The sequence below is a fragment of the Vigna angularis genome, chromosome 4, assembly GCF_016808095.1.
Source record: "Vigna angularis cultivar LongXiaoDou No.4 chromosome 4, ASM1680809v1, whole genome shotgun sequence".
Classification (NCBI taxonomy): Eukaryota; Viridiplantae; Streptophyta; class Magnoliopsida; order Fabales; family Fabaceae; genus Vigna; species Vigna angularis.
The window spans coordinates 22,343,309-22,359,680 of record NC_068973.1 but is presented as its reverse complement, the minus strand read 5'-3'; the positions used below and the strand labels follow the sequence as shown (position 1 = coordinate 22,359,680).

The window sequence follows — 16,372 nt, the reverse complement described above, 5'->3', positions numbered from 1 at the left end:
CTCTGCTTCTCTGCTCTGCTGCTATGCTCTGCTGCTCCTTTAGTAAAATGTTTTTCACTTATATTTAATATTTACATAAATTAAATCATGATCATGATGTAACTAAATGATTTTATCTAAATTATTATTCCACTTTTTTTTTACCAATATGCTACATATGATTTATTAATAGAGAATTGTGCCTGTTAATTGAAAGAAAAAATTAAAGTTATACAGTATCTATTAATTAAAATATGTGTGTATTTTAAAGTAAAATAATTTTATTAATCTCAAATATAAATATCTATCTTATATTTTATTATCTTAAAACTATTTTAGTAAATAAATTAATTAATAAATTATTTTAAATATATATGATTTATCCTATTATCTTATATATATTTTTAATATACTTTTAATGACGATAAATTATATATATATATATAATTAACACAAAACGTATAATTCTTTTTTAAAGAAAATGAAAATATGTAGAAACAGTTCAACCAATATTATACCAAAATAAATAATTTTGTAAATACCTTTTTAGTTAAAGAACAGAAAAATGAATTATTTGATTTTTAGATAATATTTTACTACGAATTATAATATTTTAATTATATTTATTGTTATTATTTTAATATAATATTTTACTACGAAAAGCAATTATCGAATGAAGCAGAAAATGGGTGTGAAAAGAATACTTTTTGTTTAGATTTAGTTTTCATGTTTTTGTAAGATAAACTAAAACCAAGTATAAATATATGAGAAATGAGAGTTTCATTCACAATCATTACTCTGTGCAGAAGTTCTGTATAACTTAGTCCACGTATACTGTTTTTTTCATTTAATATATATGCATAATATTTTCAAATTTTCTAATAATTGCTTAATGTATTATTTTATATTTTATATTATCATTATATTATTTTATAATGTCCAGAGGAGCAGAGCAGAGAAGCAGAGGAGCAGAGGAGAGAGAACAATTAACGTCCGTTTTGGTGAATTTAACGGAAGGGACTTGATTGAAGCAAATTTTACATACGTTTGGACGAAATTGACACTTTTAAACCAAGTTTGTACGTAATTGAATTTTTTTTAAAAAGATGGACTACTTTGACACGTTGCAGCCAAACTAGGGACAATGCAAGCAATTAAACCAAATATATATTATGTTCAAGAATATGGCATCAGGTCCTTCTGGCCCTCCTATTCCACCTTCAGGAAATTTTGATAAGGGCAAGGGGAAGAAAACTTACGTAGTGAAGTTGATGACACGTTTCAATAATGAAATTGGTTCAACCAGTCAACCAACTACACCTACCTCTACCTCTACTGGTAGATCTGTTCCACCTCCATTAGTTGTTCCTGCCTTCACTCCCACTCCACATCAAGTTCCTACATCTTCACCTACCTCTATTGGTACATCTCTTCCAACTCCAATACAAGTGCCTGGCTTGACACCCACTCCATACCAAGTGCCTCCTTATCTTCAGGCTTCACTCTCTCCCAATGTTGGTTCTAACCCATCAATTCCCAGAAATATTGCAGCATCACCTGGTATAGAGGATGCAGATCCACATTCTAGTTCAGCCGCCAATAACATGGAAGAATGTTCCAATAGTCGTCCAATGATTACACCCGTTGGAGGAGGGTAAGGAAAAAAATAACTCAATTAATATATACATAATTCATTGTTGTATTATTGTAATGTTTGAGTTTAATTTTGTTTTAGGTTTTATCCTACAAAAACTGCATCCAAGGCAATCACAGCCACCATCAAGGAACAGTTTGATGAGCCATGGCTAACATGGGGTGCAATCCCTAAGTCAACCAGAGATGTCTTCTTCGAACGTTTTAAGGTAAACACTTTTCATTCCTAATCCTGTTACAAGTCAATAGTTGGTGTCCTGCATTTAATTTATACTTTGAACTTGTTTACTTATTCAAACCTATTATTTCTAATATAACAGAGAAGGGTTTCATGGAAGCCTGAAGATGAGGAAAAGGTCAAAAAAAATTATCACACCAAGGCATCTCATAGACTCTCAAAGATGTATAAAAAAGCTATAACACTAGGAAAAAGACCTGATTGGCTGGGGGACGATACTTGGAATGGTCTTTTGGAAAAGTGGAACATGCCACTTTATAGACAAAAGTGTGAAACGGCAAAGAAGAATCAGACATCTGAAAAGGGTGGTTGTTTGCACACTGGAGGATCTATAAGCGTGCATGAGCATGCTATTCGTTTGGTATATAACTTGTACATTTTTTTTGTTATATTTGTAATCATAAACTTTACAAATATTTATTAACAACTCCTTTTGTTTGCAGTCACAAGAGCTTGGTCGGTCTGTGCATGTTGATGAAATATTTCAGCAGACACATATTCGTCAATCAAAAGGAGAATTTGTGGACGAAAGGTCTAGGCGGACCCATGTAAGTTTGTACTAACTCTATCACATTATAAATTTTCAGTTTTTAAACCTCATGTGTAATGATAATATTTATTCATTTAACAGGAACAATTTGTTGCAAAATTTTCTCAAATTAGATCTGAGACTGCATCTGTTGGTGTCTCAACATCTTCTCCTCTAGACCCTGCGGAGGAGGAAAGATTGAGAAACCGATGTTGGTTAGAGGCTGCTGGTGGAAAATACAAGGGACGCGTATACGGCATTGGAAATGTCACTTCCCAAGATGACTGTGTTGATAGTTACATCCAACAAACACAGGCATCTTCTACTGCTCAACCTCAAAATTCAGAAGAAATTCTTAACCTGAAATCGCAGTTACAACAATATGGTCAGCAGCTTCAAAATCTTGTAGGCTTTATTGGCGTCCTCCTGCCATTCCTTCCGCCTTCAGCCGCCGCGGCTGCACAACAATTTTTAAACCTTCCAAATCCTCAAGTTCAAAATGACGTACCCAATATAGTCCAACCAGAACAGCAACCTCTAGAACAGCAACCTCCAGAACAACAACCACCACACCAGCAACCACCAGATGAACAACCACAAGATGGAAATGATTACATGCATTATTAGGCATTTTATAGAACTTATTTCCATTACTGTTGAACTTATTTAGAACAACAACTACAATCTGTTTATGAACTTACCAAATGTTTCAGTTATATTGATGTAAACAATATTTATGTATTCATATACAATGTTTCCTTTGTGGATTAAGTGTATCTGAAAACCTTATTAAATTTATATGTCAATGTGTAATGTATAATGTCCAGGTTTGTTTATAACAATGCTGAATGTTCACTATAATGTCCAGGTCTGCTTGTATATTGTTGTGCATGGGGAACTGCTATATACAGAGTATTTATTTAGCTCTTGTTAAAACATTATATACAGATATATCCGTATATACGTTATATACGGATAAATCCATATATAACTTATATACGGAAATTATATACGGATATATCCGTATATAAGTTATATACGGATATTTCCGTATATAACTTATATACGGATATATCCGTATATAATTTCCGTATATAAATTATATACGAATTTATCCGTATATAACTTATATACGGATATATCCGTATATAATTTCCGTATATAAGTTATATACGGATTTATCCGTATATAACGTATATACGGATATATCCGTATATAATTTCCGTATATAAGTTATATACGAATTTATCCGTATATAAATTTAGCTACGACGGTATTATATACGGATTTTTGCCCGTATGTAATCCGTATATAAAGACGTATTATATACGGATTTTGGGTCTTATATACGGATTTTTGTTGTATGTAATACACTTTTTTCTTGTAGTGAACAACACAGTTATTCTTATTCTTCCCAACTTGCCTTTGCATTTGCATTGAGCTTTGCTTCTTTTTTTTTTCTTTTCTTTTTCTTTTTCTTTGCATATTCTTACTTTTTTAGCTCTTAGCTCAATGCTTTTCCTTTTTCATGTTTTCCCAACAACCCCAAACTTGAATATTTAACAATACCACACAAGATGTTCTATCCGTAAATGCTATCTCAGCTCCTCATCAATCTGAGCTATCCTCTGTATCTTCCTCTTCTTGGATCTTATAGTCTTGATTCTTTTTGCCCGATGAGGAGGCCATCCCTGCATCAAACATAATTCACAAAACCAAAAGATACATTGTTAAGTATTAGTAAACCACAATGAAGAAATCAGCCCCTTCAATGATGCTCTCTCCCAACCCCAAACTTAGATGGAAAACTAGTGAGCAAGTGAGTGGAAGGGAGATTTTCTAAAAAGGGATGAGGGAAAAGTTGTAGAGAACCATTGAAAAGGTATGTAGGAGTGTGTGTGCAGAGAAGAGTCTGAAAAGAGAAACCAAAACGCAGCTTAGGGTATAAAAATACCCTAATGGGCTCGGGTCCCGCTAAGGGGCAACCAAAGCCAATCTGCGATAGTACCGCTCAGCGGTTGTTTTACCGCTCAGCGGCACTTTCGTGAAGTGCTCTTCTCCTTCTTTTCTTAACCTAAGCGCCTCCTAAACATGCCCCTCACTGGTTCCCTGCAATTCAATGTTTAGAATACTTATGCAAACCCTATTATGCAACTAAAATGAAACAAACAAAAACAATCAATCAGCTGGGTTGCCTCCCAGGTAGCGCTTGTTTAACGTCACGAGCCTGACCCAAAGTCCACCAACACCCATCAGTAGGTGTTTAAAACTTACCAACACCCATCAGTAGGTGCAAAATTTTCTCATCAACACCCATCAATAGGTGTTACACACTTAGTATCCTTCAGTAGATACTTAACCACATAGCATCCATCAGTAGATGCTATGTTCAGCAAAATATTCACAAAATCATGTTCAACAGATTAAAAAATTACAAACCAAAGTAAAATTTAAAAGTTCTAAAATCACTAGGTTGCCTCCCAGCAAGCGCTCTTTTAACGTCATTAGCTTGACCCAGTAAAGCTCAAGTTCCTTCTTTATAGTTGATGTTGTCATCCCACCAACTCCTCAGCTGTTTCCTGTGAACTGTTTTGGTCCTTCTAGAATGTGGAGACTCTATCTCTATCATCTCCTTCTCTTTAAAGCCCTTCACAACCCACAACTTGTTCTTGATTCTTACAGGTGTGCCAAGTTGGAGTCTTCTTTTCTCCCAGTCACCAGGAATTTCTCCTCCTCTTCCAATCTTTTCTTCTTTGTGTACCTGAAACAACAAACAATGGTTACCTGCAACCTTGAGATTTTCATCTTTACGGCTAGTCATGGGTGCATCTTGAAATGCAGCTTTATAACTAGCTTCTTCCTCCTGTGTTTGCGTCTCATCTTTAAAGACGTCTATAACCACTCTCTCCTCCCTGTCCTGGAGCACTACTATACCTTCATTTACATCAATGATAGCTCTGGCCGTTTTCATAAACGGTCTTCCAAGTATGATAGGTATCTTCTCTGTCTCCATCTTCATCACCACAAAGTCTGCCAAGAACTGAAGTTTGCCAACACAAACTATAATGTCCTCTGCAATCCCACATGGCTCCTTTGAAGATCCATCGGCCATTATTAGATTAACCTTTACAGGTTTCACTTTAACATTGCCGATTTGCTCCAGTAAAGAATAAGGTATCAAGTTAACACTTGAACCTAAATCAAGGAGAGCTTTCTTCACCTTTTTCTTCCCTATGGTACAAGGGATAGAAAAACTGCCTGGATCTGTTGCTTTAGGAGGGAATGACTCTTTTTTAATAGATATACACTTCTTTGCCTCATCATCTCTACGTCTTTTCTTTGTAGAGATTTCTTCATTAGATTTAGTGTAAACCGTAATCTGTTGTAGAATCTGTTCCCAAGGTGCATCATTATCCACCATTTTGAATAATTCTGTGAAGTCTAGTTGTTTCCCTTGATGGATTGGAAAAGGAAATGTGCTTTTGCTCTCTATTTCTCTTCTCTCTTCTGTATCTAACTCAACTTTCTCATCATCAACACTCTGTACCACCTTGCACTCTTCTCTGGGGTTAACCTCAGTATTAGCCCCAAAATTTCTATTTGGCCTTTCTTCCACCTGTTTGGTGATCTGCCTCATCTGAATCTCCAAATTTTTGATAGCAGCTTTAGTGCTCTTTTGGGTAGACTCAGTTTTCTATATGAAATTGTTGAGAGTTTCCTCCATCCTCATGGACCTTTCATTAAGCATAGATAACTGTTGCCATAAGGTGGGTTGCTGCTGCTGCTTATTATATTGACCAGCTTGCCCAGTTTGCCCTTGACCAATACTTGGGTGTGGTTTCCACCCCTGATTGTAGCTTCCTTGACGGTACTGATTGGTCATGTAGTTTACATCCTCCACGGCTTCAACTGGAAAGGCACATTGACCATTGATATGGTCGCCTCCACACAATTCGCACAACTAGGTTTGTACCTGTGCAGCAGTTTTCAACTCTTTGGGTAATTGTGCAAGAGTTTTAGTCAGAGTCTCCAGCTGTTGAGTTAGAATTTTGTTTTGAGCTAGCAGGGCATCATGTGTTTGTAATTGGAGGACTCCTTTTTTCATAGGAGCTCCTCTCTCACTGTGTAGCTCATTATCACTAGTAGCCATGTTTTCTATAATCTCTGTTGCTTCCTCTAGAGTTTTCCATTTAATATTGCCTCCTACTGAGGCGTCCAGCATCATCTTGGTTTGTGAACCAAGCCCTCCAAGGAAAGTTAAGACTACTTCCTGATCTTCAAAGCCATGCGTGAGTGTTTTTCTTAGCAAGCTTTTGTATCTGTCCCATGCATGCCCTAGTGATTCTTCCATACCCTGCTTAAATGAAGAAATCTCTTGCTTGCCTTTTGTCACCTTAGATTGTGGGAAGTACTTGTTTAAAAAATTTTCGACCACTGCTTCCCACTCTGTGAAACTTTCTTCTGGGAAAGAATTCAACCAAAGCTTAGCATTGCCTCCCAACGAGAAAGGAAACAAGCTAAGTTTGATAGCTTCGTCTGGCACCCCATTAATCTTGATTGTGTTGCAAATCTCATTGAAGGTAGTGAGGTGCTCATATGGGCTTTCATGAGATAACCCATTAAATTGGTTGCTTTTCACCAGTTGAATCAGTATTGGTTTGACCTCCATATTAGCTGCATTGACTCTAGGTCTAGCTATACTGTTAAAGTGCTGAGGTCCAGCTATATTGGTGTAGTCAGCAAGAGTTCTTCTAACGTTGTTGTTCTCCATATTTTCTGTGCTATGAACAGAACCTTATGGTGATGATTGTAAGAGAGTTTCTGGAGAAGGGAAAAGTTCTCTAGATGTTCGGATTCTTCTCCTCCATCTACTCTCGTCTAGACCTTCAAGCAAAGGTTCTGTTGTTTTCTTGCTCCTTGTTCTAATTGCTTCCTGCATGCACAAGAAAACAAAACCCTAGAAAAGATTTGTTAGCACAAAAAGATATAGGAGAAGATATAGATTCAGAAGATAAAAGATTCAGAGGATAAGATAAAATAATATAAAATAAAATAAAATCTAATCTAATCTAATCAAATCAAATCAAATCAAATAAAATCTAATCTAATCAAATCAAATCTAATCTAATCTAATCAAATAAAATCAAATCAAATCAAATCAAATCAAATAAGATAAAATAAAATAAAATAAAATAAAATAAAATCAAATCAAATAAAATCAAATCAAATCAAATCAAATCAAATAAAATCAAATAAAATAAAACCAAATCAAATAAAAACCAAAAAAATAAAAACAGAAAATAAAAACAGAAATTCAAAATTAAAGTCAAAGATAATCAATAATTACACAAATTAACCAGTTAAACCACGAGTCCCCGGCAACGGCGCCAAAAACTTGATGGACAAATTTATGATCACCAAAATATGATGTCACAAACTTGTTTTACAATCGGCAAGTATGACCGAATCGTTTCAAGTAATAAACTCGGTAAGACCAAGTATCGTTCTCCCAAAGGACTCACGGTGATGGAATCCTCCTTGACGTAGTCCTCCTTGTATATTTTTACTTTTCCTAGCTTAGCTCTTAAGGAGCATGGGTTACTATAAATACCCAACTCCTCTCTTGTATTAGGACTTTTGAGATTAATGAGAATTAGACTTTCTGAAATAGAAACTATTCTCTCTTGAAAGTCAGGCTAGAGAGTCCAAGGACTTCCTCTAGCCACCTTCCAAGCACCTCTCTCACTTTCATTTTCCATTTTCACGGTGCTTCTCATCCTTCACGCTTCCTCTCCTCCACTGCCACATCTGGCACGCGTCAGCTGCCAATACGTCTCCAATCCAACGCGTTAGCCACGTTCAGACCGCGCCTCTCACTTCTTTCTTCACGCACATCAGACACGCACATTCCACATTCTCTTTCTTCTTCGCGTCTCACTCTCGCTCTCGAGAGTTCCATGGTCTACAACCTCAAATCTGCCTTTCTACTCCATTTTTCACCGATTGTAAGTCACTTTCCACCGATTATACCTCTTTCCCTCCGTTCATTTCATTGTTCCACCGATTAAATCAGTAGTTCTTCGTCCTCCTAGGGTTTCTCACCGAACAAACCATCTTCATTTTCCATACCTTCAACTTCCACCGATTAGACCTTAGATCCTAGGTTTTCATGTGTTCGTTCTCAGTTTCCACTTCAATCTTGAGTTTCGTTTCCATTCCGCTGCGTCTTCATCTCTCTAGAGGAAGCTTCGAGGAGTCAGCGTCACGTCTTCGGTCTCTCCTCGGGCGTTCGTCCATCAAGTGGTATTCAGAGCTCAAGTTCCAGCACGCTTCAAAGGTAAGTATCTCTGTTTCGAACTTTGTTTCAGTTTGATTCGCGTCTCTGTCTTTGTTCTAGTTTTGTGTTTTGATTTTGTCTTGATTCTGAGTTTCTGTTTGCGTTTCTGTTTCGCCTCTTTGTTGTGTTTTGTTAATTTCTGAGTTGTTCATCATTTTCCTTTAATGTCTTGATTTGTTTTTCTGATTTGAATTGTTGCAAATCTTGTTTCGGTCTTCAAGTTGCGTTTCCTGTGCCTTGAGTCTTATTTCATTTTAATTCGGTGAATCTTCTTATTTGAGTCTTTTAAGTTTTAAAATCTACTTCTGTTTTGTCTATGTCATGTTGCTTTGTTTTAATTGTCAAATAAATCTGAGTTTAACTGATTCAGTTGAGTTTTTGCTTTGAGTAAGATTTGTCCATCATCATAAGCAGTGACATTCAATTGAATGAGCTTGATGACAGACTTCAATAGCAGTTTTAATGTCATTTCATTTATCTGAAGCTGTCTTGAGTTTTTGATGCTGATCATTATATGTAATTGTATTGCACTTTTGAAATTCTGTGAGCTGAAAGTTGAACCTGCTTGTGGATAGCAAATGCACACCAATTAAGCTATGAAATGTTGCATTGAGCTTGGGTGCAAGATGCTTATAGCAGCATCAGCCTCTCTTTTGGCCAGCTACACCGAACTGGTTTTTCTTTGAAGTCTGTGTTAATGTTTTGAGTGTGTGTTTGTTCTGCTTGGTATTAGTTCATTGCTAAGCTTCTAGTTCAATCATATTCAAGAGTCATTTGTGTTTGCTGTTTTGTTATTCAAAAGTTATCAATGAAACCAATTATGTGTTTTCTTTTTATTAAGTTGAACCATTAATCTGATACAAGTAAAGTGCTGATTTGTAAACTGCATTGATCTTAGTCTATTGTGGATTGTAGCAAGAGTTGTAAGTCAATAACATTTGAAGCAATTAAGGATTAATCCTACTGTTACTGTTAAAAAAAAAAGAGTTGAAGGACTTAGTGCAATTCACAATAGCTGCCTCTAATTCAGAACATCAAATATGAAAAATAAAACAAGTTTCTCTGAGGCACAATGTCAAACAGTTTGGTATGCCAATTTATAAATCAAATTTGTTCAGTATTGGTTCAACTTAAGTCCCTTTTCTTGCTTTATTAATCTGTTCTAGTTCTATTCCTTAGGTTCTATTTGAGTGCTCACATTATTCAAAGCTTTGTTTCTTGCTTGTCTTGGTTGATAACTCTGGTTTTGTCTATCACATTTGCAATCTATTCTGCTATTCATAATTTGAGCTTTGATTGCTTTATTCATCTGATCTAGAGTTGTCTTAAGCCATAGATCTGCTATGCTGTCATTGTTTTGTGGCTGTCCTGCTCTGTTTTGCATATCACTTTGCCTTGCCTATCCTTTGCCTGTTTGAGAAGTTGTTACACTTTGGTTTCTGGAATTTGAAAGAGGGTTTGTGTGCTTGGTAGCATCTTAGGTGGTGGTGGTCTGAAAGACTCTCAAGCTTTGAACTGCCAAGGGAGAATCTCCTTTCCAAACCTTTTCATTTATGTGTTTTAAATTTCAAAAGAGAAGCCTGAGTGTAGTGAGTTTTGTAAGGCTAACTTGGCCTAATTCCTTGGTACTTTGAAATAGAGAATTCATTGTTAATCTAACTGTTTATAATTGTTCATTGTGCAGGGAAAAGGAGTTGAGTGAGCAAACTAGAGCAATTGTGATTGTTTTAATTTGCTCTTGCATTCATTTTCGATTATAAACTATTTACTGAATTCAGTGAGATATTATATGTCTGAATGTGATTACTGATTTCATGGTTTGCTTACAATTGTTGAAATCTGTTGAGTCCTTATTAGCACCATCATTCTTTCTTTGTTGAGATCATTTTTCCAAATGCATATAGAAAATATTTTTCTGGTATTAATCACATGCAGATTTCAGTTTTGTTCAGATTGATTGAATTACATCTATTGCATCTTGTTAATGTCCATTCCTATTTGTATTTGCTGGATTTGGGTTTGATTTTGTATGCAGAAATGAACCAGTGCAGGGTGTCCAATAGAAGTTGATATTAGTTTAGAATGAGCAACCAGAAGCAGAAGCAATTCACGTGGGAGTGTTAAACTGAAGGGAGTTTCTTTCACCTTAAATTGCTTTTGTTTTGGTTGAACTATTCTTGCTATAATGTTGAATCTGGTATGACAGTTTTTGTACACTAGGATTAGCCAATCTGAATTCTGAATTGGAATTGTTCTGCATTGCATTGGATTAATCTGATTTTGATTAGACTGGGTGGTTGTTTAATCAGTTTGGTTTCAGCTTAGATTTTACATTTCTTTGAATCTGGTATAATGACCATTTGCATGTGTCTAATAGAATCTGGTTTGATTTTGGTGTGTGCAGAACTGATTTGTTGAGAGTTTAGCTTGAGCAGGAAATTACTGAGAAAACAGCAACCTAAGCATTTAATTTGGAAGCTTTGAACTAAAGGGAGTTATCTAGTTTAATTGCTTCTGACTGTTTAAACTCTTTTGGATTTAAATTGTTCATTGTGGACTGCATGAACTGCTGATTTAGTGTGAATTTTCTGTGTAGTTTGGGAAAAGCAATATTGATGGTACTGTAGCATATTGTAAATTGTGAGCTGTTTCAGTGAAGACAGTAGCAGCCATCTGAACTAAAGGGAGTTTCTTTTATATCAAATTGTTTGATATGCTTAAATTCTTTAGTATGGCCTGCAATCATTAGGATTAGAATTGTGTGATCTGTTGATTTAGTTAGAATTGTTTGTGCAGTATAAGTTGAGACCATTAATTGAGCAGCAGCAGATTCTTAGTGGAAAGCTTGGAAAGCTTGTGCAGCCAAGAGAAAGGGAAGTTCTTACTGCCCTATATCTTCTTTTGCAATCTGTTTTAACTAAGTGAATACTCACCGCAGTTTTGTGCATTTGTGATTATAGGATGAACCAGAAGCTAGAAAAAAGGCCAAAGGTGGCCGAACCAGCAACAGGAGTGATAACAGTTGAAAAACTGTTATTTTCATGCTTAAAATTGATATTAAAATCAACCTTTAGACTTAGAAACTAGCTTGAAATCAATGCTTTTATCTATATTTTCAGAAATAAGAGAGCTGGACAGGTTTATGCTTGATTTGAGTGTTTTTGTGCAGGTTTTGAGGTGAATTTAGTGAAAGAAGTAAAGAAGGAGAGAAGTGGAATTATAAAAGGAAGCAAAGAGTGCAAAAAGAGAAGTCGCGAGCACCGCTCAGCGGCATTTTACCGCTGAGCGGCACTCAGGAGGTTGCGGGAGTCACGCTGAGGGGCAAAATGGCCGCTGAGGGGAAGAAACGTGACGCGCACTCACCGCTGAGCGGCACTTTTTGGGCTTGGGCTTTTGTAATCTTTTGTAACTCTAGAATAGTATATAAGGACTTGCACGTCCTAGGGTTAGACATCTTTGGCAGAACGTAGGCAACACTCTCTCTTCCACCCCTTTGAAGGAGGATCTTGGATGCTCAGGCTACCTCTTCACCTTTATTGGGTTTATTCTTTCATTCTTTCATTATTGTTCATCTAGGTTCACCATGAATATGGTGAACTAAACCTTGTATGTTTGTTGGGGAATCAATGTAATCTCTTGAAGCTCTCATATATGGAATTTATGCTTGCATCTTAATCTAAGACTTATGCTTTCTTTCATCATGAGTTAGGGTTTTTCCTCTTTGCTCAATGCGTGCATTGTTTAACTCATTCTATTGCATGATTATTGGTTTTGTCGATACGGACACGTACGGGGAAGTCTAGATCCGGGGAATTTCTCCCAATATTATACTAACAATATTATATTGGTTGTCGTTAAGCTCCTGCACTTATGAACTAATCATTAGGAATGCTAGGAATTGTATGAACTATTTGATTAGGGAGAAGCCATCTAGAATGGTACTTTAGAGAGTGGCATTAACAATGATGATTTGAATGTTGAATTCCTAAAATGTATGAGAGTGGATGAGATGAAATTGACCCCCAACAACATATTCATTCATATAATCCATTGAAAGTGTTTATCTTTAGTCTTTGCCATTGATCAATTCATGCATACATGTTTAGTTTTCGTCTTGCATAATATAATCCAATTATTTCGTTTGTAAGTCTTAGCTAATCAACAAACCACACAACTAAACTAGGCCGTGAGTCCTTTGGGAAGAACGATACTTGGTCTTACCAAGTTTATTACTTGAACGATTCGGTCATACTTGCCGATTGTGAAACAAGTTTGTGACATCATATTTTGGTGCTTACAAATTTGTCCATCAAGGAGTGTACATCTTTTTGGCACAAGGACTTGGCATCAAAAGTGGATTGTAGCTTACAAGGACCAGGACCAGGACCGTAGCATAGTTTGCTTTCTTTGTAATTGTTTTCTTCAATTTGTTTGTAATAGGCTTGTGTTAGCCTACTGTTAGCCTTAGCTTTTGTTTTGTAAAAGGGCCTTTTATAAAGTCCAAGTGCTTTGGAAGAGTCCTTGGTGCTCTTTCAAACTCTTGGCAACTTTACTTGCTTTAATTTTAGCATAGCTAGACAGGTGAATGTGTCTTGTAAGCCAAAGCTACAAGCTTCACCATAGGAGTAGACTTTAATATTGACTTGATTTGTGTATCTCGTAGGGGTCATTAGAGTCCGCTGGTTTCTTAAGTGTTTTGCTTGATTTGATATGTGTTTCACGTTTAGGGGTGATTTAGGCTAAAAGGGATTAAACTCTAAGCCTTATCACATTAGAGTCCGAGAGTCTAGTTTTTTTGTGCTTAATTGTTTGAGAATGTTTGAGTTGTGTACTTTGTTTCTAAAGGTGATTTTAGTTTAAGGGGTAATTAGTTAGTAGCCTAAGACATTTCTGGCAAGGCGAGACTTGGTACTTAAGCAACTCTTTAGCTCACCTCTCTTACCTGGGACTTGTCTAAGTGAAAGTTTTGAACCCTTTAGATTAAGAAAACTTTTAAAAACAAAGATGTCTTCTTATGGTTCATATAGGTCTTCTAGGTTAGATAAAGTTGATGAAATGTTTAAACAAGCTAGGAATCTTCCATCCTTTGGTAAAGACATAGGTGCATTAACATACCTAGCTTGGGAAAAAGAAATTGATAAAATAAATCCTTGGTATTGTGAAGAGAGTGAATATTATGTTCTTAGTATATATCTCTCTAAGTTAGAAGAGCATGCAAGTGAGTGGTGGGATGAAAGACAATATCATGTTAGGAAAGGTAGAAAGTCCTCCATACGTGATTGGCATGATTTAAAAGCTTGCATGAGAAGAAAGTTTTTGCCTTCAAGCATTAAAAGAAACCTAGAACTAATTAGGGATTGCATTGATGATGGAATATTATTTCTTGAGAGTTTAAATGATCATGGGTTTCTTCGTAGAGAATTAGAATTTGGGGCAAGACTTAAGGAGATCAAGGATATGAAAAGAGAAAGAGAGATTGAGAGAAAAGAATAGGAAGAAAGGAAAGAAGAAGAGAAGAGAGAGAGAGAACAAATAGAGAAAAGAGAAGAGAGAAGAAGAGAGGAATTAAGAAGAGAAGAAGAGAGAAAAGAAGAAAAGAGAGAAATGCAAGAAAGAGAGAAGAAAGAAAAGGAGAAATTGTTACTGATGACAAATCCTACTCTTTCAAAGACTGTGGAACCTAAAAGGGAAGGTTTCCAAATCTTAACTTCTTTTCCAATAATTGATTACTTTTCAATTTTTGACTTCTCTTTCAAACCAATTGTCATGAAAACCAAACCAATTGTCATGAAAACATTTTCAAAATATGACAATTCAAATCTTGAGTTATTGTTATCTTTAAGAAAACAATTAACTCAAGATAAAATTGAATTTGGACTTCTAAAATTTTCAAAGATTACTAATCAAAGTATTAGAAGTTCTTATTCTCTTGTTTTTAACGAAAAATTCTTTCTTGGATTGATATTAACCGAAGATATATTTGATGTGTATTGCAGATTTGTGTTTGATCCAGGAGGAAGAAAACTAGATCTAAAAGAATAAGGCCACTCCAAGATGGCCATGCTCCCAAAGATTGTGTGGAGCTTCTTCATAAGGCGATTGCGAGATTTGAGGACAAATCTTTTCTTAAGGGGGAGGGCATGATGGAATCCTCCTTGACGTAGTCCTCCTTGTATATTTTTACTTTTCCTAGCTTAGCTCTTAAGGAGCATGGGTTACTATAAATACCCAACTCCTCTCTTGTATTAGGACTTTTGAGATTAATGAGAATTAGACTTTCTGAAATAGAAACTATTCTCTCTTGAAAGTCAGGCTAGAGAGTCCAAGGACTTCCTCTAGCCACCTTCCAAGCACCTCTCTCACTTTCATTTTCCATTTTCACGGTGCTTCTCATCCTTCACGCTTCCTCTCCTCCACTGCCACATCTGGCACGCGTCAGCTGCCAATACGTCTCCAATCCAACGCGTCAGCCACGTTCAGACCGCGCCTCTCACTTCTTTCTTCACGCACATCAGACACGCACATTCCACATTCTCTTTCTTCTTCGCGTCTCACTCTCGCTCTCGAGATTTCCATGGTCTACAACCTCAGATATGCCTTTCTACTCCATTTTTCACCGATTGTAAGTCACTTTCCACCGATTATACCTCTTTCCCTCCGTTCATTTCATTGTTTCACCGATTAAATCAGTAGTTCTTCGTCCTCCTAGGGTTTCTCACCGAACAAACCATCTTCATTTTCCATACCTTCAACTTCCACCGATTAGACCTTAGATCCTAGGTTTTCATGTGTTCGTTCTCAGTTTCCACTTCAATCTTGAGTTTCGTTTCCATTCCGCTGCGTCTTCATCTCTCTGGAGGAAGCTTCGAGGAGTCAGCGTCACGTCTTCGGTCTCTCCTCGGGCGTTCGTCCATCACACGGCCTAGTTTAGTTATGTGATTCGTTGATTAGCTAAGACTTAAGAACAAAATAATTGGATTTTACAATGCAAAAGACGAAAATAAACATGTATGCATGAGGTTGATCAATGGCAAAAGGAAAAGACAAGCACTTTCAATGAAATATATATATGAATATGTTGTTGGGGTTCAATTTCATCTTATCCACTCTCATATATTTTAGGAGTTCAACATTCAAATCATCATTGTTAATGCCACTCTCTAAAGTACCTTTCAAAGAAGGCTTCTCCCTAATTACGAGTTCATACAATTCCTAGCATTCCTAATAATTAGTTCATCAAGTGCAGGAGCTTAACGACAACCAATATAATATTGGGAGAAATTCCCCGGATCTAGACTTCCCCATACGTTCCCGTATCGACAAAATCAATAATCATGCATTGAATGAGTTAAACAAAAAAAGCATTAGGCAAAGAGGAAAAACCCTAACTAATGATGAAGGAAAGCATAAATCTTAGATTAAGATGCAAGCACAAATTCCATATATGAGAGCTTCAAAATATTACATTGATTCCCCAACAAACATACAAGGTTTAGTTCACCATATTCATGGTGAACCTAGATGAACAATAATGAAAGAATGAAAGATAAAACCCTAGAAAGGTGAAGAGGTAGCCTGAGCATCCAAGATCCTCCTTCAAAGGGGTGGAAGAGAGAGTGTTTGCTTTGTTTCTGCC

The 16,372-nt window shown here is 36.3% G+C and overlaps 1 protein-coding gene and 1 pseudogene across 1 annotated transcript; one reads left to right on the top strand and one right to left on the bottom strand.

The window, feature by feature from the left end:
- Nucleotides 1-16,372, bottom strand: part of LOC128196231 (uncharacterized) — a 194,970-nt pseudogene that overhangs the window by 48,565 nt on the left and 130,033 nt on the right.
- Nucleotides 1,049-3,083, top strand: LOC108338106 (uncharacterized). The gene is made up of 5 exons (XM_052876596.1): nt 1,049-1,633; nt 1,715-1,841; nt 1,953-2,231; nt 2,314-2,418; nt 2,502-3,083. The coding sequence occupies exons 1-5, from the start codon at nt 1,152-1,154 to the stop codon at nt 3,024-3,026; spliced, it is 1,518 nt and encodes a 505-aa protein (XP_052732556.1). The 5' UTR covers nt 1,049-1,151; the 3' UTR covers nt 3,027-3,083.